This window comes from Hyperoodon ampullatus (assembly GCF_949752795.1).
Source record: "Hyperoodon ampullatus genome assembly, chromosome: 2".
Lineage (NCBI taxonomy): Eukaryota > Metazoa > Chordata > Mammalia > Artiodactyla > Ziphiidae > Hyperoodon > Hyperoodon ampullatus.
The window spans coordinates 4,298,863-4,323,365 of record NC_136915.1 but is presented as its reverse complement, the minus strand read 5'-3'; the positions used below and the strand labels follow the sequence as shown (position 1 = coordinate 4,323,365).

The 24,503-nt window shown below is 58.7% G+C and overlaps 1 protein-coding gene across 1 annotated transcript in view; it reads left to right on the top strand.

The window, feature by feature from the left end:
- The window catches only part of CHD5 (chromodomain helicase DNA binding protein 5), a 62,228-nt gene that overhangs the window by 19,729 nt on the left and 17,996 nt on the right, over positions 1–24,503 (top strand). Inside the window, exons 5-24 of the mRNA XM_079697963.1 lie at positions 297–535; positions 2,462–2,586; positions 3,931–4,054; positions 4,705–4,871; positions 5,048–5,269; positions 6,341–6,547; positions 6,763–6,974; positions 9,760–9,891; positions 9,976–10,084; positions 11,466–11,657; positions 11,745–11,945; positions 15,120–15,257; positions 15,349–15,470; positions 16,290–16,463; positions 16,844–16,985; positions 18,229–18,360; positions 21,080–21,197; positions 22,594–22,718; positions 23,794–24,025; positions 24,210–24,320. Of these exons, the coding sequence (XP_079554089.1) occupies positions 297–535; positions 2,462–2,586; positions 3,931–4,054; positions 4,705–4,871; positions 5,048–5,269; positions 6,341–6,547; positions 6,763–6,974; positions 9,760–9,891; positions 9,976–10,084; positions 11,466–11,657; positions 11,745–11,945; positions 15,120–15,257; positions 15,349–15,470; positions 16,290–16,463; positions 16,844–16,985; positions 18,229–18,360; positions 21,080–21,197; positions 22,594–22,718; positions 23,794–24,025; positions 24,210–24,320 (3,224 nt within the window). The remainder of the gene's footprint in view (positions 1–296; positions 536–2,461; positions 2,587–3,930; positions 4,055–4,704; positions 4,872–5,047; positions 5,270–6,340; positions 6,548–6,762; positions 6,975–9,759; positions 9,892–9,975; positions 10,085–11,465; positions 11,658–11,744; positions 11,946–15,119; positions 15,258–15,348; positions 15,471–16,289; positions 16,464–16,843; positions 16,986–18,228; positions 18,361–21,079; positions 21,198–22,593; positions 22,719–23,793; positions 24,026–24,209; positions 24,321–24,503) is intronic.

Sequence of the window (24,503 nt, the reverse complement as noted above, 5' to 3'; positions counted from 1 at the left end):
GACTCCCAGGGGCCTGCTGCAGGCCCCTGCCTCTGGCCCCTCGGGTCTTACAGGGTCTGAAAACCCAGTTAGAAGATCACCAGCCACATAAAGAGGGAATCAGGAGCCTTGGGGGTGGACTGCTGTCTCTGTCTTGGTCCTCTTCCCTGCCCTCCTTTCTGCCCAGTTTTCCCAGTTTGCCGCATATCCCAGGTGTGGGACTTGGGAGGAGAAGGGTGGGCCCTGCGGGGGGTCACGTGGGGGTCTCAGCCCCTCCATGGGGCTGTCCTCACCCTCCTGCCTCTCCCCCCACACAGGCCACTGATCGCCAAGAAGAACCCGAAGATCCCCATGTCCAAAATGATGACCGTCCTAGGCGCCAAGTGGCGAGAGTTCAGCGCCAACAACCCCTTTAAGGGCAGCTCGGCGGCGGCAGCCGCAGCGGCAGTGGCCGCGGCCGTGGAGACGGTCGCCATCGCGCCTCCGCTGGCCATCAGCCCCCAGCAGGCACCCCAGCCTGTGCCCGTCCGCAAGGCCAAGACCAAGGAGGGCAAAGGTAAGGCTGTACCCAGTCCTGCTGGCAGAGGGCCCCCAGGCCCTACAGTCTGGGACAGCCGGGCCGGTCTCTATCAAGGACCCAGTGCCTTGGTTGACCTTGGACCCACCCACCCTTCCTCAGCTGTGTTGTGGCATCTGTCCTCCTCTCTCTTGGGGCTGGTGGCGAAGTGGAGGAGGAGGTGGGCTCAGAGCTTTGGGAGTTTTCCCAGGCGTGGAGGAGGGGACAGAGGTGTGGCCCGTGCTGCTGGGAGTTAGGGGGCTCTTGGGTTTGAGGCTGCACCATTCCCAGGGGGAAGGGGCCCCAAGGTGACCCGTGGATCGCTGTCTTCTGAGCACCCGGCCCTCGGGGTAACGGATGTACATGGGCGTGGGCGTGGGCGTGGACAGGGCCGCCTTCCCAGGGAGGCCAGGAAGGACGTCCAGATACAAAATCAGACTCTGTGGTGTCTGGGTGGGGAGGATAGGGACAGCAGAGGCTCTCTGCAACTTCAAGTTCTAGGGGAGGGACCTTTCTTCCCCGGATGGAGGATTTATGGCCCCACTGGGAGTAGGGACATTGATCTCCCCGGGGCTCTGAGTGGTGGTGTCGCCTGCAGCTCACCTTCCTGGGTGCCCTGACCCGTTTTTTTTCTTTTTTGGCTGTGTTGGGTCTTTGTTGCTGCACGTGGGCTTTCTCTCGTTGCGGCGAGCGGGGTCTACTCTTCGTTGCGGTGTGCGGGCTTCTCATTGCAGTGGCTTCTCTTGTTGCAGAGCACGGGCTCTAGGCGCATGGGCTTCAGTAGTTGTGGCACGCGGGCTTGGTAGTTGTGGCTCGCGGGCTCTAGAGCGCAGGCTCAGGAGTTGTGGCGCACAGGCTTAGTGGCTCCATGGCACGTGGGATCTTCCTGGACCAGGGATCGAACCCGTGTCCTCTGCATTGGCAGGCGGATTCTTAACCACTGCGCCACCAAGGAAGTCCCCTGACCTGGGTTTTGATGGGGGGCAGAGTGGGCGCTGGGGACCCCTTGTTTCTGCCCCAAGGAGCTTTGGTTTCCGGGATAATGCCTCCCTTTAGCAGGTCCCACAGGGGGCCCCGGTGGGTGAGTGACGCGGGCTTTAGAGACTGCTTCCGCTCAATTCCCCTGCTGTCTGCCCAGCCAGCCTTCTTTCTCATTTCCTCTCGGGCTCCAGCTGCTGAGCTATCGATTCCCTGAGCTGCCTATTCAGAGCCTGAAAAATTGAAATAGATTTTCCGTGGCGCCACTGAGGTTACAGCTGGGCTCCCAGACCCAGCTCTCTGCGTGATGTGGGTGGACGAGGGCCTGGGGCGAGGCCACCTGCCTTCAGGCCCCCACTTTCCCTGCTCGGCCTGGTGGGAGAGGCTGCTGGGGGGTCATTACTCCCCAGGTGACTAACTGTCCTATGACCAGTTCCATAAAAACAACCTCACCCCTGCTGGCCACCGGGGAGCCAGCATTTCCTGGGGATGATTGGCAGAGGTGAGGGCGGTCTTGAGTGGTGCCGGTGTGGAGTATGGCAGACAGCCCGGAGGCTGGCAGCTGGGGAAAGGGCTTCCGGCACTAGCACATCCCTCCCAGGCCTAGGTATGGTCGGCAGGTGGGTGGGTGTGCCCTTTGTGGCCCTGCGGGCTGGTGGCTCCACTGGGGACAGCTCCTTTCTGGGGAGAGGGATGGGACAGGGCTGTTCCCAAGATGGCAGCACAGCGGCCAGGGCAGGGACTGGGCCAGGGTTATTCTCTGGCTTCCTCCTCTACTGTGCAACTTTAGCAAGGACGTCACCTTTCTGAGCCTCAGTCTTCTCATCTGAGAAGGGGCAACGGCAGAAACCATCCTTTCCTTAAAGCGGGTTCTCGAGGCCGAGTGAAAGCATGGCGGTGAGTGAGTGAGCCATGGCGGGCGCTGGTTATTCCACCGGTGCTTTTCAGGGCCTGGAGTGAGGAAGAAGATCAAAGGCTCCAAGGATGTGAAGAAAAAAGGCAAAGGCAGAAAGGTGGCCGGGCTCAGGTTCCGCTTCGGAGGGGTTGGCAGCAAGAGGAAGAAAGGCTCCTCGGTGAGTGCGAGTGTGCGTGCTCGTGTGTGTGTGAGTGCGAGTGTGAGTGTGAGCGTGTGTGCGCGCGCGTGAGTGCGCGTGAGTGTGCGTGCGCGCGTGCGTGCGTGAGTGCAAGTGCATGCGTGTGTGTGTAACATGCAACGGTTGGGTGACGTGGAAAGCAGGGCTATCAGTTCATTCTCCTGAACCAGGCAGGGGGCAGGTCTTGTACACACCGTCCCCCTGCCCCCGCCCCGGACTCTCCCATTCTACATTCAGGCCTGCTGGGCCTGTTTCCCCACCTGACTGGTGAGGGGCTCAGCCTGGATCCTTCCAAGGCCCCCTGTAGCTTGGACTCTGGGTGGGTAGCTCTCCTGCCTACCTTGCTGAGCTGGGGGCTCAGTCCCGGCTCCTTCCGCCCCAGCTGCCTCTCCATCTGGGCAGCAGGCGGGAGAGTCCTGCGGGGCACCTGGATGCCCAGGTCTGCTGGGAGGGCAGGCCCCAGGAAGGCGGCATGTAGGCAGGATAGGGCTGGGCTGGAGCCCTGCCCCCCCCATGCCCTCCCAGGGCCAGCTCTGTCACCAGGTTTGGAATGACCCTAAGTCCATGTCTGAGCCTTTGAGCCCTCTTTCTCTGGGGGTGGAGGCATTCACCCACCTCCTGCCCCTACAGGGCACCTGTTTCCCTCACCTGACCCAGCCCTGCAGAGGGGCAGAGATGGAAGCCATCTCTTTGTCCTTTCATAGGGGCAAGTGACAGGTCTCAAGTTTAGCTGCTGTGGAGGGGAGCGTGGAGCAGCAGGCATGGTCCAGCCCGGAGCTGGTGCTCCAGCTCAGCTTAGCTTTTGAGCACATACTAATGTGCCAGGCCTTCTGCTCCACCACGGCGGGCCCTGCTCTGGAGCTGCTCGCAGTCTGGAAGGGTTTGGGCATGTGCGCTGGGAGAGAGCCAATGACAGGCAGATGGGACAGGTCGGACCTGGCACAAGGCTGTGCAACAGGTCTCATTAGGGAGAGATCTGGGAAGGCTCCTTGGGGGAGGTGTCCTTAGGGCTTCCCCTTGAGGGATGTGTCGGAGTTTGGCAGGGTGGAGGGCAGGGCCTGGGAGAGCTCTGGAGGTGGAAAGTGTGGGGAGGGTCTGAGGGCTGGAGAGCAGGGCTTGGGGAGGGTCGAAGGCCATCAGGCTGGACCGGTGGGCTGAGGGTTTTCTAGCTGGGTGGAGGGATGAGATGAACCCAGAGACAGACAGCACTGTGCCTCTGGAGCCTCCACTGTGCCCTGCCCCCCACCCCCCAGGCCTGCGGAGCCTGGAGATGAGCCCCCAGGGCTGGCTCCGGGCTCACAGGGCCCTCCCCTGCCCCCACAGAGTGAGGAGGAGGAGCGGGAGGGGTCGGACTTGGACAGCGCCAGCATCCACAGCGCCTCCGTGCGCTCTGACTGTTCTGCCCTGCTGGGGAGGAAGAGCAAGAGGAGGCGCCAGAAGAAGAGAAGTAAGAGTCCTGTCTGCAGGGTTCCCGTGGCCACCGTGGCGCATGTGGGCGTGCAGAGCCCCCTCGGGGAGCGGAGAAGGGCACCCTCAGCAGGCAGCTCCCCTGTGCTTCCTCAACCACCCTGGCCTCTGTGGTTAGGAGAGGGCGTCCCGTCGAAGTGAGCCTGCATACGTTAGGGACCCGTGATGGGAGCCACCCCAGGGCATTTGCACTGGCAGAGGGGGGCACAGGAGAAGGAGTTGCTTCTTAACCTCATCCACCCTCTGCCCATGTGCCCCCTCACCCCCCTTCCCCTCCCCATCCTCGTTCCCCCCGCTCCCTTGCCTGTATCCATCCCGCCATTCACCTTTCCATGCGTTCACCCGTCTGTCTGCTTTCCTTCCTCCTCCCTCCTCCCTTCCTTCTTTCCTTTGATCCATCTTCTATCCATCTCTTCACCCCTCCTGTTGACCCTGTCTGTCCATCCACCACCCGGCACCTGTCGAGCGCCTACTATGCGCCAGGGCAGCCTGGCGTGGAGACTGGCTGTCCATCCACCACCCGGCACCTGTCGAGCGCCTACTATGCGCCAGGGCAGCCTGGCGTGGAGACTGGCTGTGCCCTGGGAGTGGGAACAAGGCCCTCCATGACTGCCTCTGCCTCCTCCGCAGTTGATGACGGTGATGGCTATGAGACGGACCACCAGGACTACTGTGAGGTGTGCCAGCAGGGTGGCGAGATCATCCTGTGCGACACCTGCCCGAGGGCCTACCACCTCGTCTGCCTGGACCCAGAGCTGGAGAAAGCTCCCGAGGGCAAGTGGAGCTGTCCCCACTGTGTAAGCCCTTGGCAGACGCGCCGGGGCGGGGATTTTGTCTGTGCCTGGCTTCCCGACTCCTGCACGGTCTTCTGGGGCAGAACATGGGGAAGTGCGAGTGGGAGGGAGGGAGTCGCTCCCTGGTGGAGGGCGGGGTCCTGGTCCAGGGTGCCTCCACCTGGACTCCCCCCCTCCAGGAGAAGGAGGGCATCCAGTGGGAGCCGAAGGACGACGACGACGACGAGGAGGAGGGCGGCTGCGAGGAGGAGGAGGACGACCACATGGAGTTCTGCCGCGTGTGCAAGGACGGCGGCGAGCTGCTCTGCTGCGACGCCTGCCCTTCCTCCTACCACCTGCACTGCCTCAACCCGCCGCTGCCCGAGATCCCAAACGGTGAATGGCTCTGCCCGCGCTGTACTGTGAGTGTTACGCCGGCCCGCGCCGATCGCCCCGCCCCCGGCAAGGCCCCGCCCATCATGACCAGGCCCCTCCCCCGGCAAGGCTCTGCACACAAAGGTGCCACCCACCGAGGCCCCGCCCCGGCAGGCCCTGTCCACCAAGGCCCCGCCTCCCCCGGTCCCGGCCACGCCCACCACGCCCATCGCCCATGCTGCTCCAGGCCTCACCTACGAAGGCCCCGCCTGGCTCTCCGCCTACCAAGGCCTCTACCCGCCCCTTCCCGTCCAGGACACGCCCCACGATTACCCCGCCCCCCCTTCCCCGCCGGGTCTCAGTCCCAAGCCCCCTCCCATCCGCCCCCAGTCCCGCCCACCGCCTCACCCTGGCCTGGCTGTGCTTCGCAATCCCCTTCACACTTTCTGGAAACAGCCGCTATGAGAAGAGAAAAGCGGTGGTGATAATCCCACCATCGCCCACTATAGCCACCGTTTACTGGGCATCCCTCTAACGCTTACTGACTTTTCCAGTACCAGGCCTTTTGTTATTCCCATTTTTAGATGAGAAAACTGAGGCTCAGGGTGGTAAAGTGACTTGCCCAAGGCCACACAAGGCTGAACTGTCCACTCAGACTCAGCCTGGACCTGGCTCTTGTCCCAGGGCTGGGGGTGGCGAGAGGGTAGGAGGCCTCTAGGGCTGGGGCCGGGGCCTCAGTTTCTGCGGGGAGAGGAGAGCGCCCTCCGCCCCTCCCCCCATTCACTGTAGGCGTTTGAAGGCCACCATGCTCCGAGTTGTCCCCAGCCCACCCCCAGTGCTGGGTCCCCCACCCCGTGGATCCTGGGCTGTGCCGTGCCAGCCCTCGGTTACCTGTGTGCATATGGGCTTCCGTTACGCGTGTGTATGTGTGTGTGCACGCGTGTGTGTGCAGACCCGTATCGCCTCGTGCACGGCATGGGTGGTCTCCTGAGGGCAGAGTGGTGTCTTGGAGTCACCGTGGTGCTGTCTGACTTGGAGCAGTACAGCTTGTTGGAGGGAGCCTCGGGGTGGGGCCCTGCAGCTAAGCCCTGAACTTGGGGACCCTCCTCTGTCCGCAGTGTCCCCCGCTGAAGGGCAAAGTCCAGCGGATCCTGCATTGGAGGTGGACAGAGCCCCCAGCCCCCTTCATGGTGGGGCTGCCGGGGTCCGACGTAGAGCCTGGCGTTCCACCACCCAAGCCCCTAGAGGGCATCCCGGAGAGAGAGTTCTTTGTCAAGTGGGCTGGGCTCTCCTACTGGCACTGCTCCTGGGTGAAGGAGCTCCAGGTGAGGCACCTGGGCAGGTGCGGCTGTGCTCAGGACCTAAACGCCCTGGCCAGCTCCCTGAGTGAGGGGCATTGTTGGGAGTTGGGGAGGGGGAGGCGGAAGGTGAGGATTGTCCTGCTTGGGACCCAGGCTGGGGGCTGGGGGAGCTGGGTTGGGGGACATGGGGGCGTCACGGCCCATCTCCCTCCTGTAACCTCTGCCCCCTTCGTGAGCAGCTGGAGCTCTACCACACGGTGATGTATCGCAACTACCAAAGAAAGAACGACATGGACGAGCCCCCGCCCTTTGACTACGGCTCTGGCGATGAGGATGGTAAGAGCGAGAAGAGGAAGAACAAGGACCCGCTGTACGCCAAGATGGAGGAGCGCTTCTACCGCTACGGCATCAAGCCCGAGTGGATGATGGTCCACCGCATCCTGAACCACAGGTGTGTGCTCGGCGGGTGGGGCCCTGAACCTCGCTGGAGGTGGGTGCCTGCAGGTCTGGGACACGCCGGCCCCTTCAGCCTGTTAAATGGGCTCAGGACCACGTGTGGGTGTGGGAGGGGAAGGGGCCCCGCTGTCGGCGATTTGACTGTCCAGCTGGAGGGGTCTTCATGCACCTGGGTACGTGGATGCACACGTGTTTACACTTGCATGTGCATGCATGTCACCCTCGTGGTAGGAGAGCAGTTCCTAAGTCATATGTCTAAAGGGGCAACTTGACGAACGGCCAGTGGAAGTTGTAGATGGGACACTTGGGGGGTCGGGACCCTTGTGCTCCTGGGTGTCTGCTGACGTCGGTGCTTGATGCCTGCCGGAAGGTGCTGGGGACCAGGGTGGGCCTGAGCTGTGGGGTGACTACATGCTTGTTGCTCCTTTAAAACATGGCTGACGCCACCAAGTGCCATCTACCGAGAGGTAGGCGTTTTATTTCCGCCTTCGTGTTTATGGATGCCAGCACCGTTAAGTCACTTGCCCAGAGTCACACAGCCAAGAGGCACGGGTGCTGGGATTGGAACCCAGTGCTTTTCTGACGGCAGGACTTGCTTTCTTAGCCACCGTTCCAAACCCCAGTGCCCCTGCAACAGCTCTTCGTTGAGCACTGTGAAATTGCCCAGGTGACAGTGGTCAGAGGCTGCAGAGGCCAGACGCAGAGACCAAGGCAGGGGGGCCCCGGACTGCAAGAGTTTGGCTTTGGTTTGGTGGGGAGGTGGGAGCTCTTGCTTATTCTTTTTTTTTTTAAATTAATTAATTCATTTTATTCAGTTTTGGCTGCATGGGTTCTCTGTTGTTGCGCGTGGGCTTTCTCTAGTCGCCGTGAGCCGGGGACTCCTCTTCGTTGCGGTGTGTGGCCTCCCAGATGTCCCTCTGCTCTGCCACTTCTCTTGTTGCGGAACACGGGCTCTAGGTGCGCGGGCTTCAGTAGTTGTGGCACATGGGCTCAGTAGTTGTGGCGCACGGGCTTAGTTGCTCCGTGGCATGTGGGATCTTCCCGGACCAGGGCTCGAACCTGTGTCTCCTGCGTTGGCAGGCGGATTCTTAACCACTACGCCACTAGGGAAGTCCCTCTTGCTCATTCTTGAGCTCAGGCGCTTGAGAACTGGTGGTGGCTGACAGGTGGGCTCAGGGTGCGGCCCACGGAGGCTCTGCCTTGCGGGGGACTTGGGGTCCAGCAGACCGCAGGCGTCCTGAAGGCAGGAGTTGGGTAGAACAGAGTTTAAGAACCTGATCCTGTCACTCGGATTTCAACCCTGGCTCCCATTTTCCAGGCTCTGTGCTTCTGTTTCTCATGTGAAATGGGGTAATGAGAGCACCCACCCCACAGGGCTGCCGCGGGGGTTCAAGGAGTGTGCCAGCGCCTGCTAGCATGGCCGTCAGGAAGATGGGCCAGGGGAATTTGAAAAAGTACCCCCTTGACTATGAAATGCCTCCTCCTCCCATCCCCAGCCCTCACTGTGACCTGAGCCCCCCGGTTGAACTGATCCACAATTTTTTTACCTTTGTTAAATTGCATGTTCTAAACAAAAGTGGCAGGTTTTCCCCCTGCCTTCAAAGCGGGGTAGGTGAATTTCCTCCAAATGTATTACCTGAATGGAGTCTGAGTAATAACCAATCATTTATTGAAAAAAAAAAAACCCCATCGGTTTCCATGGTGACTGGGGATTGGTCTTTCTGTCTGTGGCCCCCAGGCTAGCCGTGGCACCCCTGGCCCTGCAGCACTGCCCTGGCTCGGTTGCCCAATGCACTCAGGTGGGGTGGGAGGCCCCAGGCCCCTCCCAGGAGCCATATTCAAGCTGCAGTGCAAGGTGCTTTTCTGCAGCAACCCCTCTGGGCTGCTGGCTGAGCCATCAGGTCCCTGTGTCCCCGGGGGTCTTTGGGAGAGGGCATCCCACCTGCAAGAATTACATTCATCTCTACTTTGCAGGGATTGGCCCCAGACCGGGATGGGCACCCCTCCAGTCCTTGGGAGGTTTTTCTTTTTTTTTTGGCCACTCCGTGCGGCATGCGGGATCTTAGTTCCCTGACCAGGGATGGAACCTGTGCCCCCTGCAGTGGAAGCTCGGAGTCTTAACCACTGGACTGCCAGGGAAGTCCCTCTTTGGGAGTTTTTTTTTTTTTTTTTTTTTTTTTTTTTTTTTTTTTGCGGTACGCAGGCCTCTCACTGCTGTGGCCTCTCCCGTTGCGGAGCACGGGCTCCGGACGCGCAGGCTCAGCAGCCATGGCTCACGGGCCCAGCCACTCCGTGGCATGTGGGATCTTCCCGGACCGGGGCACGAACCTGTGTCCCCTGCCTCGGCAGGCGGACTCTCAACCACTGCGCCACCAGGGAAGCCCCCTCTTTGGGAGTTTTTAAGCGAGAAAACGAAGGTCTGTGGTCAGGGGAGAACCATCTGACTCAGAAATTGAGAATTCCGGGGGACTCCTCATGACTGAGTGGGATTCACGGCCGCCGAGGATGGAGTGGACGCTGGTTCTGTGCTCCCCCGTTAGCGTGGCCTCCCAGATGTCCCTCCGCTCTGCCACTCAACCCGTGCCCTCCCCCCTCCCTCTCACTAGCTGTATGGCCTTGGCCAAGCTGCCTCACCTCTCTGGAGTCCCTGCCTGGTGCCGCCCTCCTGGCTGGGGCTCCCAGGGGACCGCGGGGGTGAGAAGCTTTGCACCCTGTGAGGTGCCCTCCGTGGACTCTTGCCCGGGTGACCCGCCCTCCTCCATCTGTTTACCGTGTTGCAGCTTCGACAAAAAGGGGGATGTGCATTACCTGATCAAGTGGAAAGACCTGCCCTACGACCAGTGCACCTGGGAGATTGACGACATTGACATCCCCTACTACGACAACCTGAAGCAGGCCTACTGGGGCCACAGGTGGGCCACGGTGGGGCCCCTGGGCGGGGCCTCCCGCCCCCCACCGGCCTGAGCTCTGCTCTCATGTCCCGTGCTCTTTCCCAGGGAATTGATGCTGGGGGAGGACGCCAGGCTGCCCAAGAGGCTGGTCAGGAAGGGCAAGAAGCTGAAGGACGACAAACAGGAGAAGCCCCCGGACTCGCCCGTCGTGGACGTGAGCGGGGAGGGGCCCCGGGGTGGGGTTGCCAGGGCCTCCCCGAGGCTTGGCCGTGGAGGCGGGTCTGGTCTCTGGAGGTCTCCGGAGAACTCGTACTGCGGATCTATGCACACGGAGCCGCACCTGCGCAGGAGGGGGCTCTGCGGCTCAGTCAGGGACAAGGGTGACAGGACCCAGCCCTTCCCCACAGGGGACGGCTCACACCCTGGGGTCTGGGTCCCCCAGCGTCATGCAGAGCGGCAGCTCCTGGGGGACAGAGTGATTTGAAGGATGGGTCAGCAGTGCACAGACTGTGGAGCAGATAGTCTCCACTCAGCGCAGCTCACGAAACTGCATTCCTTTAGTTGAGCTAATTCCAAGCACTTAAATAAAAAAGTGTGTTTCCGGGCTTCCCTGGTGGCGCAGTGGTTGAGAGTCCGCCTGCCGATGCAGGGGACACAGGTTCGTGCCCCGGTCTGGGAAGATCCCACATGCCGCGGAGCGGCTGGGCCCGTGAGCCATGGCCGCTGAGCCTGCGCGTCCGGAGCCTGTGCTCCGCAACGGGAGAGGCCACAACAGTGAGAGGCCCGCGTACGGCAAAAAAAAAAAAAAAAAAAAAAAAAAAAAGTGTGTTTCCTACTTCAGAACATAACTGCTGATTTGCTAATTACATACCATTCTTATCTGTTCAGGGGGAGGAGACCCACCACTTCCCCCGGAGCTTTGAGCCCATCGGGGAGTGGAAGGTTGACTATTATTCATTTAGCAAACTTCTCTGGGGTGTCTGCTAGCACCTGGCCCTGGGCTGGCTCTGGGGGAACAAGGCCCTGCCCCCTGTTTCACGAAGTGCTCACCTTCCAAGGGCCCGTGACGGGTACACACAGAAGTGGGGGATCGGCTTGAGACTGTGGGATGCCAGGGAAAGGTGAATGGGTCTGATACATCAGGAGGACTTCAGGGGGGAGGTGGCCCCGAGCCGCAGGATAAAAGAGGTGATGTTCGGGATTAGGCACCCTGGGCATGCATCCAACAAATGTTGCTTAAGTGCTCACTGTGTCCTGGTCACTGTATGGGACTCAGAGGAACAGGTCATCAGTATGGGGGCCACAAGCTGGGCTTGAAGTCAGAGAATCCAGCACTTGGGAAACTGCCCTGATAGGAGAAGTATAGGGTCGACCAGGGAGGACGTGGTGGGAACACCTAAGCCAGGCCAGGAGTCGGGGAGGACTTCCTGGAGGAAGAGGCATTCCAGCTGTGACCTGAAGGATGAATACGTTAGCGGGGATGAGAGGAGTGGGAAGAGTTCTCCAGTCATAAGGAACTGCGTGTGCAAAGGCCTGGGGGATGGGCCCTGGTGGCCCAGGATCCAGGGTACGTCTGAACCTCTGCCTCCTCGCAGCCCACGGTCAAGTTTGACAAGCAGCCGTGGTACATCGACTCCACGGGCGGCACACTGCACCCGTACCAGCTGGAGGGCCTTAACTGGCTGCGCTTCTCCTGGGCCCAGGGCACCGACACCATCCTGGCCGACGAGATGGGTCTGGGCAAGACCGTGCAGACCATCGTCTTCCTCTACTCGCTGTACAAGGAGGTTTGAGGCCCAGGCTGGGCGGCTGGGGAGGGGTAGCCGGTGCCGGCTGTGGGCCGGCAGCCTCAGCGCATCCGTCTCCCTCCCCAGGGCCACTCCAAGGGGCCCTACCTGGTCAGTGCGCCCCTGTCCACCATCATCAACTGGGAACGTGAGTTTGAGATGTGGGCGCCCGACTTCTACGTGGTCACCTACACGGGGGACAAGGAGAGCCGCTCTGTGATCCGGGAGAACGAGTTTTCGTTTGAGGACAACGCCATTCGGAGTGGGAAGAAGGTGTTCCGGATGAAGGTGAGCATTCCTCACCCCGGGGACCCTGCACAGGGGCCCAGTCTGCCCTGGGGGCCGCAGGGGCCCTGCAGTCCATCTGGGGTCTCTTCTCTTGGGCCCTGGTGGAGGTAGTAGCTGGCACAGAGCTTCTCTTGAGGCAGAGTTACCTGCTGTATCCATGTCCTGGGGCAAAGAACCAGAAACAGGGTGGCGGTGGGGCTGAAAACAGCAACAGAATTGATCCTCTCACCGTTCTGGAGGCCAGGAGTCGAAGATCCAGCTGTCGGCGGGATCCTGCTCCCCCTGAAGCTCTGGGGAAGGACCCTTCCGCGCCTCTTCCAGCATCTGGTGGCTGCAGGCGTTCCTTGGCTGTCCTTGGTTTGCAGCTGTATCACTTGGGTTTCTGCCTCTGTTGTCATGTCTCCCCCGTGTGTCTGTGTCTCCTCTTCTTATAAAGACACCCACCCTAATCCAGGATGACCTCATTTTAACTAATTACACCTGCAAAGACCCTAGCTCCAAAAAAGGTCACATTCTGAGGTTTTGGGTGGACGTGGATCTTGAGGGGACACAATTCAACCCAGTCCACCAGCTGTGTGACCTCTGGCAAGTCACTTAGCCTCTCTGTGCTTCAGAATCTTCTCAGCAAAATGGAGATAACAGACCCAGTCTAGAGTTGTGGAGGGTTGAATGAATAAGAATTAGGCGGGGCCGCTCAGACTTCCCTGTGCCCCCCGGTCAGCAGGGGCCTTGTTGAAGGGCAGGTTCTGGTCCAGCAGCTCTGGGGTGGGGCCTGACAGAGTCCCAGATGATGTGCATGCTTCTGGTTCTCAGGCTGCACTCTGAGAATCAAGGACACAAAGCACTCCGTACTTCCTGCGCCTGGCACGCGGGGGCGCTCAGGCGGTCTTGGCGCTCTCATGCGCTATCTGCATGCTGGGGGCTGGCGGATCACCTCCAGCCTCCCCAGGGTTCCTCACCTCGGCTTTCTCCCTCGTCTGGGGATAGTCGTGGCCCCAGGAGATGCTCAGTAACTATTTGTGTGGGTTTGGTTTTTTTGGCTGCGCCGCACGGCTTGTGGGAATCTTAGTTCCCCGACCAGAGATGGAACCCCCGGGCTATGGCAGTGAAAGCGCTGAGTCCTAACTACTGAACCGCCAGGGAATTCTCAATAACTATTTGTTGAATGAGGGAATGACTCAGTGATTCCAGAGGGATGGGCCTGTGGGCCTATCACTCACAGAAACAACTTCTGAGCTCACCCTGGGGTCCTGCGATGGGCTGGGTGCTTTGCTGACTCAGCTTTTTAATTTATTTTATTTTTTAAAATTGTGGGAAAATACACATAACTTAAAGTGTATCATCTTAACCAATTTAACAAGTACGGTTCGTGGACATCAAGTACATTTATACTGTTGTGCAGCCATCACCCCCATCTCCAGAGCGCCTCATCTTGTAAAACTGAAACTCTGTCCCCATGAAACACTAGCTTCCACCACCCCCTGGCAGCCTCCTACTTTTGGTCTCTGAATTTGATTATTCTTGGTACTTCATGTAAGTGGAATCATACAGTATTTGTTCTTTTGTGTCTGGCTCATTTCACTCAGCACGTTGTAGCATGTGTCAGGATTTCTTTCCTTTTTAAGACTGGATAACGTTCCATCATGTGAGTAGACCACCTTTTGTTTATCCATTCATCTGCCGTGGACACTTGAGTGTTTCTACCTTTTGGTTCTTGTGAATAATGCTATGGACATAGGTGTGCAGAAATATTCATTCAAGTCCCTGCTTTCACTTCTTCTGGGTCTATACCCAGAATTGGAATTGCTGGATTGCATGACAATTCTATGTGTAACTTTGTTTGTTTGTTTGTTTTTCCTTTTATATATATATATATATATATATTTTTTTTTTGCGGTACGCGGGCCTCTCACTGCTGTGGCCTCTCCCGTTGCGGAGCACAGGCCCCGGACGCGCAGGCTCAGCGGCCATGGCTCATGGGCCCAGCCACTCCGCGGCATGTGGGGTCCTCCCGGACCGGGGCACGAGCCCGTGTCCCCTGCATTGGCAGGCGGACTCTCAACCACTGCGCCACCAGGGAAGCCCTGCTTTTATATTATTTTTTAAAAATTTTATTGGAGTATAGTTGATTTACAATGTTGTCTTAGTTTCAGGTGTACAGCAAAGTGAACCAGTTATCCATATACACATATCCACTCTTTTTTAGATTCTTTCCCATATTGGTCATTACAGAGTATTGAGTAGGGTTCCCTGCGCTATACAGTAGGTCTTTATTAATTATCTATTTTGTATATAGTAGTGTGTATCTGTCAATCCCAATCTCCCAATTCATCCCTCCCCGTTTTTCCCCATAACCATAAGTCTGTTTTCTACACCTGTGACTCTGTTTCTCTCTTGTAAAAAAGGTTCATTTGTACCATTTTTTTAGATTCCACACATAAGCGATATCATACGATATTTGTCTTTGCTGACTTCACTCAATATGACAATTTCTAGGTCTATCCATGTTGCTGCAAATGGCATTGTTTCATTCTTTTTTATGGCTAATATTCCATGGTATGTATACACCACATCTTCTTCATCCATTCCTCTGTTGATGGAAGCTTACATTGTTTCCATGTCTTGGCTATTGTAAATAGTGCTGCAGTGAACATTGGGGTGCACGTATCTTTTCGAATTATGCTTTTCTTCAGATATATGCCCAGGAATGGGATTGCTGGATCATATGGTAGCTCTATTTTTAGTTTTTTTAAGGAATCTCCATACCATTCTCCGTAATATGTGTAATTTTTTGAGGAACAGCCTTGCCCTTTTAATTCTCGTGGCATTCCTCCTATAGACAGCATTGCTCCCTTTTTACAGGTGAGGAGACTGAGGCTTGGGGAGGTTAGTTACCTTGACCGAGGTCTAGCCCAAAAGAGCAGGGCCGGTGCGCACCCAGGTGCCGCCTACAGGCTCCCCTCTGCCTCTCTCAGCCCTTCCCTGCCCTCCTGGGGAAGGTGCTCTGGGCCTCAGCTGACCCCTTTGCCCAGTGGCCTGTGTCTTCCTCTCAGTCCCAGGGCTCCCCGGGCTCTCTGGGGGTCCTGCCCACACTCCTCGTCGCCCCTTCGTCTCTGGAGACCTTGATCCGCTGCTCTCCCAGCTCTCCTCCCAAACGCCTCCCTTTCCTTCCAGAAAGAAGTGCAGATCAAATTCCACGTCCTGCTCACCTCCTACGAGCTCATCACCATCGACCAGGCCATCCTGGGCTCCATCGAGTGGGCCTGCCTCGTGGTGGATGAGGCCCACCGGCTCAAGAACAACCAGTCCAAGGTAGGAAGTGCTGACCACTGGCTCCGGTGCTCCCTGGATGGGCCGGCCGCCTGGTGCCCCCTGACGGGCCCCCTGTCCCCCCCTCCCCAAGTTCTTTAGGGTCTTGAACAGCTACAAGATCGATTACAAGCTGCTGCTGACGGGGACCCCCCTTCAGAACAACCTGGAGGAGCTCTTCCACCTGCTCAATTTCCTGACTCCAGAGAGGTTCAAGTGAGCCGGGGGCCGACCGGGGAGGTGGGGTGGGGGGCAGCCAGCGAAGAGGGCTCAGTGCCCCTCCCGGCTCTGGGGCTGCTCGCTGGACCTCGGTTTCCTCATCAGTAACGTGGGAGTGTTAGCCGTGCGCTGGGCCGTGCCGAGCCCCTGGGAAACATCTGCTGCTGTTAACCCTGCCATTTTCCCTCAGCTCTGCCCCTGAAGACCCCGGGGGTCCTTCTGGGCTCCTGTCCCTTCCCCACACCCCTGGCCCATTCCTGTCCCTCCACAAAGATTGAAGTGACCACATGGGGGGCAGCGATGGGAGGCAGAAGGCTGGGGTGGTGGTGGTGGAGACGGGGGTGAAGACAGAGCCCGGCCGTCTTGTCTTCATCTGACCCCTCAGTTTCCTACTCAGGGGATTCAGGGTGGAGAATGCTGGTTCTGGAATCAGGAGATGTAGATTCGAGGGCAGGCTGGACTGTATAACCTTGGGCACCCATCAGCCTCAGTTTTCTTATCTGTGATATGGCTAAGAGTCCTAGAGACTGCATGTCCAGGACAGCTTTGAGGACAGGAAGGCATCCTGTGTGGCTGAGACAGCTGCGATGGGTGGGGGTGACACAGGCTTAGACAGAGACTGGAAGGACACCTAAGGCAGGGCCAGGGCTCCGTGGCCCACCAGCCAGCCTGCCCTGTGACAGGCCTGCCCTGTGACCCTCTGGCAGGTGGCCGGGGGCTCGGGGGCTGGCTGGCCTGTTCCCTCACCCCAATCCTGGTTCCCTTTGCAGAGGGCTTTGGCCCGCTCCAGGCTCTCATCCCAGCTTTTTCTTGCAGCAACCTGGAGGGCTTCCTGGAGGAGTTTGCCGACATCTCCAAGGAAGACCAGATCAAGAAGCTGCATGACCTGCTGGGGCCGCACATGCTAAGGCGACTCAAGGCTGATGTATTCAAGAACATGCCGGCCAAGACCGAGCTGATCGTCCGCGTGGAACTGAGCCAGATGCAGAAGTGAGCAGCCTGCCCCATGTCCCCTGGGCTGGGCTTCTAGATCAGAAGGGCCTGACCTGGCCTTCTTGGGTTGCTGCCCTGGGTGGGTGGGAGGGCCTTTTGGCCCCGCCCAGGCCTCAATCACCTTTTGCACACACTTCCTTCTTGGGGCCTCTTAGATCTCAGTGACCAGGGTTGGGGCTGCCTGGGTCCTTGCACTGTCCCCCAGCAACTTGCTGGGCAGCACCAGGCCTGTGGCTTCACCTCTCGGGGCTCCCCGTGGTCTTTCTGTAACTGGTACGAGGGCAGCAGCCCCCCCAGGCTCCCCGCAGAGCAGAGTGCCCTCTCGGAGGCTGGTGTGGCAGGTGTATCCAGCTTGCCTTTCCTCCTTCCTCCGGCAGGAAGTACTACAAGTTCATCCTCACGCGAAACTTCGAGGCGCTGAACTCCAAGGGGGGCGGGAACCAGGTGTCACTGCTCAACATCATGATGGACCTGAAGAAGTGTTGCAACCACCCTTACCTTTTCCCCGTGGCCGCTGTGGTAGGTCCCCGTGGCTGCCACTGTGGCCACCGTGATAGGTGCCCTTGACCACCATGGTGAGTGCCTGAGGCTGCCGTGGAAGGGCCTGAGGCCGTGGTAGGTGCATGTGGCTGTGTTGTGGTGGGTTTTCTGTGGCCCTCGTGGCAAGCAGCTGTGGCCGCCATGGTGCCCCTGGCTGCTGGGGCAGGTCCTCAGGCCCTCAGCTGCCAATCCTCCCTGAGAATGAGGATTTGGAGGTGATATGGGTCCCCACTCTGCCAGAAGTATCTGCAAACCTACCTCTGTCCACTGCTCAGCCAGGCCCTCTCCTTCTCTGGACCTCTTCTCGTGACCATAAAGTAATGGGGGGCATCGGGGCACCACAGAATCCCCTCCAGCCTCAGCGTCAGGGGACCCCAGGCCAGGATTCTGAGGGCTGACCTGGCAGTCGGGGAGGCCTGGGTGGGGCCCCCAGGTGATCTGATGTGCAGCCCTGGTGAGAGACTGGACCCCCCAGTCGGACCCCCGGCTCCAGTCCTGTGGTCTCAGGACAGTCAGTCAGTGGTCCTCTTGGGGCCCCAGGTTTATCCTCTACGAAGTGGGGACAATAACAGCAGCCCCCTGAAAGGGTGAGGACCAGACAGGAAGTCCACGTCAGTGCCCTCGGAGAGAGCTCGGCACAGCAGTGCTCACTGCGGTCACGGCTATTCTGGTTCTAATTTAAACGCTCCACGGTTTACACCTTCCCCCTCCCCCCTCCCTGCCCCCAAACAAGAAGACCAATGCAGAGTTAGGTGTGGAGGCCGTGCTGTGGGTGACCTAGACTCAGCCAACCCCAGGCTGAACTCACCATGGTGGCCCAGCAGAGGCCTTTGGGCTAAGGTTCTGCACAGCTGGGGGGCCGGGTTGGCCTTGCCTGGATGTGCCCTGCAGTGACTGCAGAGGCCAGGCCCCATTCCTGCTGGGAAGGCCGGCTTGGCTCAAGACTGTGTCATCCTTCCGTCCACTGATGCCTGTGGTCTTGGTGGAGTGCCAGCAGGGGGAGATGGAGGGCAGGGCCGGCAAGTCTGAGCCCTGCCTGGGGAACGCGGCGCTGGGAGCATCCGTGTGACCTGCCCATACGCCCTGCAGAACCTGGCCTGACCCGGGCTTGGGCTCAGTGCTCCACCCACTGTTGGGCCCTTGTCCACTCTCTGGGGCCCCTGGTGCAGAGTCAGAGAGGAGAGGGGAGCCCCCAATGCCCCACCTTCTGCTGTGTCCACAGGAGGCCCCTGTCCTGCCCAATGGCTCCTATGATGGCAGCTCTCTGGTCAAGTCTTCAGGGAAGCTCATGTTGCTGCAGAAGATGCTCAAGAAACTGCGGGACGAAGGGCACCGTGTACTTATCTTCTCCCAGGTGAGCTGCCCCCCAGGTGGCTGCTGGCCTCCCTGCCTTCCCTAGCCCAACCCCACACCTGCAGAGGGCGTCCTGCCCCCACTAGCTGAGGGCACAACCTGCCAGCAGCCCTCAGGTCCCGATGCCATCCCCATGTGGGTTGTGTGTCAGAAGTTGCTCCTCTGGGCCCTGGTGTGATGCAGCCAAGGAGAGCTGGTTGGGCGCCAAGTTCAAGGTGCTCGGGGCATGTTGGTGGGGAGGACCACTGTCCACCCCACCAGCTGCTCCTCCTGGAGCTTCTGTCCAGGCTGGGATGACAGCCCTCTCCTCTCACCCGTGCAGCCCAGCTTCTCATGAAGGTGGGGCCCTGTGGTGGGGGCAGCTTGGGGGGGGTGTGTGTCCCTCTTTCTAGCTTGATCCTGAAATTGCACTTGCAGCATCACTTTTTGGGCGGTCAGAGGCAAAGCTGTCCAGCCCCAGAGGTTTGCTTGTCTGTGCACTTCCTTCATCCTTTTGCATCTGTCATACGTGCGGCTCTGTGCTAGGCATGGGGGTCCAGCTCTTGTCCTCAAGACCCTCATAGTCTAGTGTGGGAGACGGAGGTTAGAGACAGTTATCCAGCCCCAAGGTCATCTCTGTGATAGGGGTCAGGGATGGCCCTAGGGGCCTGGTGTGAAAAATGTTCCATAGTGGTGTGACTGAGCCAGAGACTAGGATGTGGCTCCTCTGTGTGCAGCAGTCAACGTGTAACAGCTGCTCCTGCCTGCAAGCCCCTGATCCCACCCTGGGCCTGCAGCAGGCCGAGGAATCTGGGGAAAGCTGACCAAACCTGTGACTGTGGGCTGACCTGGAAACTGGATCCAGAATCCCCCAGCCCCCTGCCAACGTTAAGACATGATTCTGGGCTGAGGCCCCAAGGGACCAAGTAGAGGGAACTGCACAACTTCTAGAAGTGTGCACAGAGAGAAAGTGACAGAGATGGAGCCCTGCCAGCCAAAGTAAGCCTGAAAACCCCAATTCCAAAACTCATGAAAGCGTTCAATGAGACATTGAATGCGACATCCCACAAAAGAGTAAGCAGAATCCAAGGGGAAGGAATAATAGAATAGCCTGAAAAGAGTTCAGATAAACACATTTAGGGACCTCAAAGATACCAGAGTAACACTCATAAATCAAGAAGAAATCGATTAAGCACAAGCAGCAAGAAATGAAATAAGACTAACTGGATAGGAAAAGGATCTGCATGAAATGGAAAACAAAACATTTCAACAGACTGGATAAACTCTCAACACTGTTGAAGAGAATGGTGATGAATGGGAACCTGGCACTGAGGGATTTCCCCAGAATGCAGCAGAGAGAGACAAAGATAAAACTGAGAAATTACACGGAGGATGCCTTGAGAGGCTCTGGTAATTACGTACTAGGAGTTGCAGAAGAAGAAATAGAGGAAATGGCAAAGAAGTCAGACTTAATGAGAATTTGCAGGCAGACATGGAGAAAGATGTGAGGTCTCAGGTCTGAAGTGCACTCTGGAGTACCGAGCAAGATAAATACAGTAAGCCCCCTACATATGAACGAGTTCCATTCTGAGAGCGCGCATTCATTAAGTCCAATTTGTTCGTAAGTCCAACAAAGTTAGCTTAGGTATCCAACTAACACAGTCGGCTATATAGTACTGTACTGTAACAGGTTTATAAGCGTCTTCACACAAATAACACATAAAAAACAAACAAAAAATAAAGAAAACGTTTTTAATTACAGTATAGTACCTTGAAAAGTACAATAGTACCAGCTACGTCACCGCCGCTTTTACGCTTGCTTCCAGACATCCTGGGCTTGAAATAAAGATACTGTACTACCGTACTCTATACAGTACTGTACAGTAAAGTACACAAAAGCACAACCACTTGTAGGGGATGCATGCGTATGACAATGTACGCCAGACACACGCACTAACTTACGTGATTGGACGTGCGAATGCACGTTTGCATCTTTGAAGCTTCACAACTTGAAGGTTCGTATGTAGGGGACTTACTGTATAAATAAAGGAAGCCCTAGGCACATCATAGGGAAAATGCCATACTTCAGATCTAGTATCTACAAAGGAATGACAATCAAGACTGTCCTCAGATTTCACATCAGCAACAATAGGTGGCAGAAGACAACTGCAAAACCTTCAATACACTGTGGGAAAATGGTGACTGATAATTTTATATCCAGCCAAACTCTCTCTCAAGATTGATTATGGGAGGAATATGGGAGCTCAGAAGGGACTGCTTTTCTCTTCTCATAGGAAAGGGTAAAATCAGGGAAGACATCACAGAGGAGGTGCTGTTTGAGTTTCCTAGGCGGTAAGGGGGTGGGAAGAGAGTTCAGGTAATTTGGGATGGTTGGAGAGTATGAAGGAAGCATTGGGAAATGAAGCCCAGAGGGGCTGGGCACCAATCCTGCAAGCCTGGAACGCCAAGGTGAGGATTTGGGACTTTATCCTGTGAGGAGAGAGCTGGGAGGCGCGTGCTGAGAGCTGTGTCTTAGGCAGATGGCTGTGGGGCTGGTGTGGGGGATGGAGTGGCTGCTCCGGGGGTTGAGGTTGGAGGCTGCATTCTTCAGAGAATGGCCCGGCATCAGGTCTGCCTGGGTCCCACCTGTCTCCCCACTCAGCAGGCTGCTCTGTGCTCCCCCACCTGTCATGGGGTCCCTGCTCTGCGGCAGTGCCTCAGGCATACCGTGTCCCCTGCAGATGACCAAGATGCTGGACCTCCTGGAGGACTTCCTGGAGTATGAGGGCTACAAATATGAGCGGATTGATGGTGGCATCACCGGGGGCCTCCGGCAAGAGGCGATTGACAGATTCAACGGTACCCCCGCCCCACCCCACCCCGGGCCTTCACTGGGGGCCCCCGTCTGCCTCTCCTTCTACGCTAGGCTCTTAGCCAGACCGCTCAACTCATGGTCAGGGTAGCTGCTTCTCAAACGGCCGAAGAAAGCAAACCAGTCCTTAGGTCCTAATAGCTGGTCAAAGGGATTCATTCCGTGGAACTTGCCAGGGGCCTGCTGGGGTGCAGGAAGCCGGTAGATAACACTTGCTCAGAGCTGAGAAACAGACGAGGAGGAAGGCAGAAGGGGAGGAAAATGCCTCTGTTACTAAATGAAGCCGGTGCTGAGGGTCTGGCCAGCACCTGTGGGCCTCTGGTACGGACGCCAGCTAAACCTCCAGTTATAGGCAGGGCCGGATGGGGCCTGTCCCCGGAGCACAGGCTGCGGGGGGGCGGGGGCCAGAGCCGAGCAGCGCTCCCTTAGGGGAAGGACAGAGGGCAGGGCAGGGCCACACAGGCCCGAGCCTCCAGCCTGCTCTCCTGCTTGCCTGGGAAGGACAGGTGAGGGGGGAAGGCCAGGAGCTGGCTCTGGAGTGGAGGAAACCTCTGGAGGGGGAAGTGGTCCAGCGCCGCTTTAGTGGCAGGTTTGCAGCAAGTGCTGATGAGCTCTCTTTCCCTGGGGCTTGTGGCTGCTTCCCGCCTTCCACCCTCAGAACAGGGCTGGGGTCCCACGGCTCCAAAACCCAAAGCAGCGATTCCTGTTGCCCACTCACATCAGAGGTAAATCGAGTACAGTTTCAGCATCTAGATGCGGCCCCAGCGCACGTCTAAGTGGGAAGCATCAGGAGGATCGGGGACCTGTTTGCAGCTCGAGTGAATGCCGTGGTCAGTCCCAGGTCACTCAGTGAAGGGCCCCGATGGGCCTGAGAACCAGCTGTCCTGCCACAGTGGGCACTGACCAGAGCGTCGGCCTGGGCCCTGGAGCTGTGACCCTGAGTGTTCCTTGGCTGCTCTGACAGCATCACGGCCAGGGGAGCTGTGAGGGCGGGAAGGACCGAGTTCTCCAGGGCTCCTTGGGGCCTGACCCTCTGGGGCTCTGCCCGTATTTGCTGGCTGTTTGCAGTTTCTTCTTTGCCCGCCTGGGCTTTGAAAATCGGTCCCTTCTCATTCTGGCTCCATCCTGTTGGCTCAGGGCTCAGAGCTGGGGGATCCAGGGGCTCAGGTGGGCTGCTCTGTCCCCCGGCCCGGGCCCCCAGGCCTCCTCCGGCTTCCCTGAGCACAGCTCAGGCCATTGCTGCCTGTGATGGGGTCACAGTTCCAGCCCTCCCGGCCCCGATCTCCCCTCCAGCTCTCCCGTCTGCCATCCACCTGTCCCCACCCCTACCCCTCTGGGTGTGCCCCTCACTCACCCCGCTGGGCGCCCACCTCTCTTCCTCAGCGCCTGGGGCCCAGCAGTTCTGCTTCCTCCTCTCGACCCGGGCAGGTGGCCTGGGCATCAACCTGGCCACGGCAGACACGGTCATCATCTACGACTCAGACTGGAACCCGCACAATGACATCCAGGTGTGTGGCCCTGACACCAGAACCCTCTCAGAGGGCCCCTCGCTGACCCTGGCTCTGTGGGCTTTCCCTCCCTCCCCGCACAGACTGTCTCAGGGCTTTACCTCTCCCTGGACCCGCCTCGTGGAGTCCCAGCCCCAAGAGGGACCTGGGAGGTGAGCCCCTCCAGCTCCTTCATTGTACAAGAGGAAACAGCCCAGGGAGGGCAGGGGGTGTGTCCAAGAACACGCAGTGACCTGTGTGACCATGACCCCTGGTCTGTCCCATCAGTCTTAGGGTCAAGGCCGTGGAGTGGGGCAGGATGAGGGGGTCCTGGGACCCAGAGGGGGCCAGTTTGGGAGGAACAGGAAAATAGAGTTGAGGGGACAAGGCCTGTGGAGGTGGGGAGAGGAAGAGATGGAGGCGGGGGCCATGGGGCTGGTGAGGAAGGATGGGAGGGTTGGGGGGCAGGGGTTGTGGGAGTAGAGACACACCCTGCTGTCCGTGGCCACCTGTCTCGGGGCAGGGCCGGGCACGCACACACTTTACACTCTTGGGGCGCACACGCAAACTCATGTCTCATGCACACGTGTGTGCACCCGTGCACTGTCACCCACACAGATCTAATCACACCGGATCACGTCACGCGGACACCTAATGCGCAAATCCCCAGGCACATCCTCATATCACACCTTGTCCTCACAGGGTGGCTGTGCATCTCCAGCAGGTGGGCTTACAGTCCCACTAGTGGTCACTCCCAGGAAGGTGCAGCCCCCATCTCGGCACAAGCACCATCAGAGCCCCGTGTGGCTTCATTACATCAAGAACACTGGCCACACTGCCGCTCACACCCCTGCCTTGCACACCTGCAGTCACACCGAGTTCCATCTGCACAGGCACCCGGGCCCACAGGAGGCCACATAGGATGCGAGCACAGCTGCCCTGGTGCACACACATCTCCACGGGCAGTCAGGCAGCTGGTTCCATGCAGAGCGCGTTCATGAGCCCATGTGCATGCCTCCCCCCACCCTCCAGTACCTGACCCTGAGCCCCCAGCCCTCGGTTGAGCTATGGGTGCTAAGGTACAGGTTGCCCCCAGGCCTTCAGCCGCGCCCACCGCATCGGGCAGAACAAGAAGGTGATGATCTACCGCTTTGTGACGCGGGCCTCGGTGGAGGAGCGTATCACGCAGGTGGCCAAGCGCAAGATGATGCTCACCCACCTGGTGGTGCGGCCCGGCCTGGGCTCCAAGTCCGGCTCCATGACCAAGCAGGAGCTGGACGACATCCTCAAGTTCGGCACCGAGGAGCTCTTCAAGGACGACGTGGAGGGTGGGTATCCCGGGTGCCGGGGCACGGCGGGGTGGTCCTGCTTGAGACGCTCCCTTCCCGGGGCATCTCCAGTGTGCAGCCTTTCCCTCCTCCGCTCCCCCCTCCTGGCCAGGATGGGCAGGGCCAGGGTGGCATCTCTGGCTGCTGCCCCCCAGCTCTGCGGCCCCCCACCTCTGTCCTACAGGCATGATGTCTCAGGGCCAGAGGCCCGCCACGCCCATCCCTGATGTCCAGTCCTCCAAAGGGGGAGCCATGGCCGCCAGTGCAAAGAAAAAGCACGGCAGCACCCCGCCAGGTAGGGGCCGACCCAGCCCAGCCCCCAGCCCCCTGTACCCTGGATGGCTGCTCCTGGAGAGGAAGGGGGCCCCCCAAACCCATTTTGTCAGGCTCCCCTGCCTGTGGACTGTAGCCGGGCGGGCAGTGGGCTGTTACCTTCTCTGATCACCGTGCTCCTCTGTTGCAGCCCCTGGAGGGGACT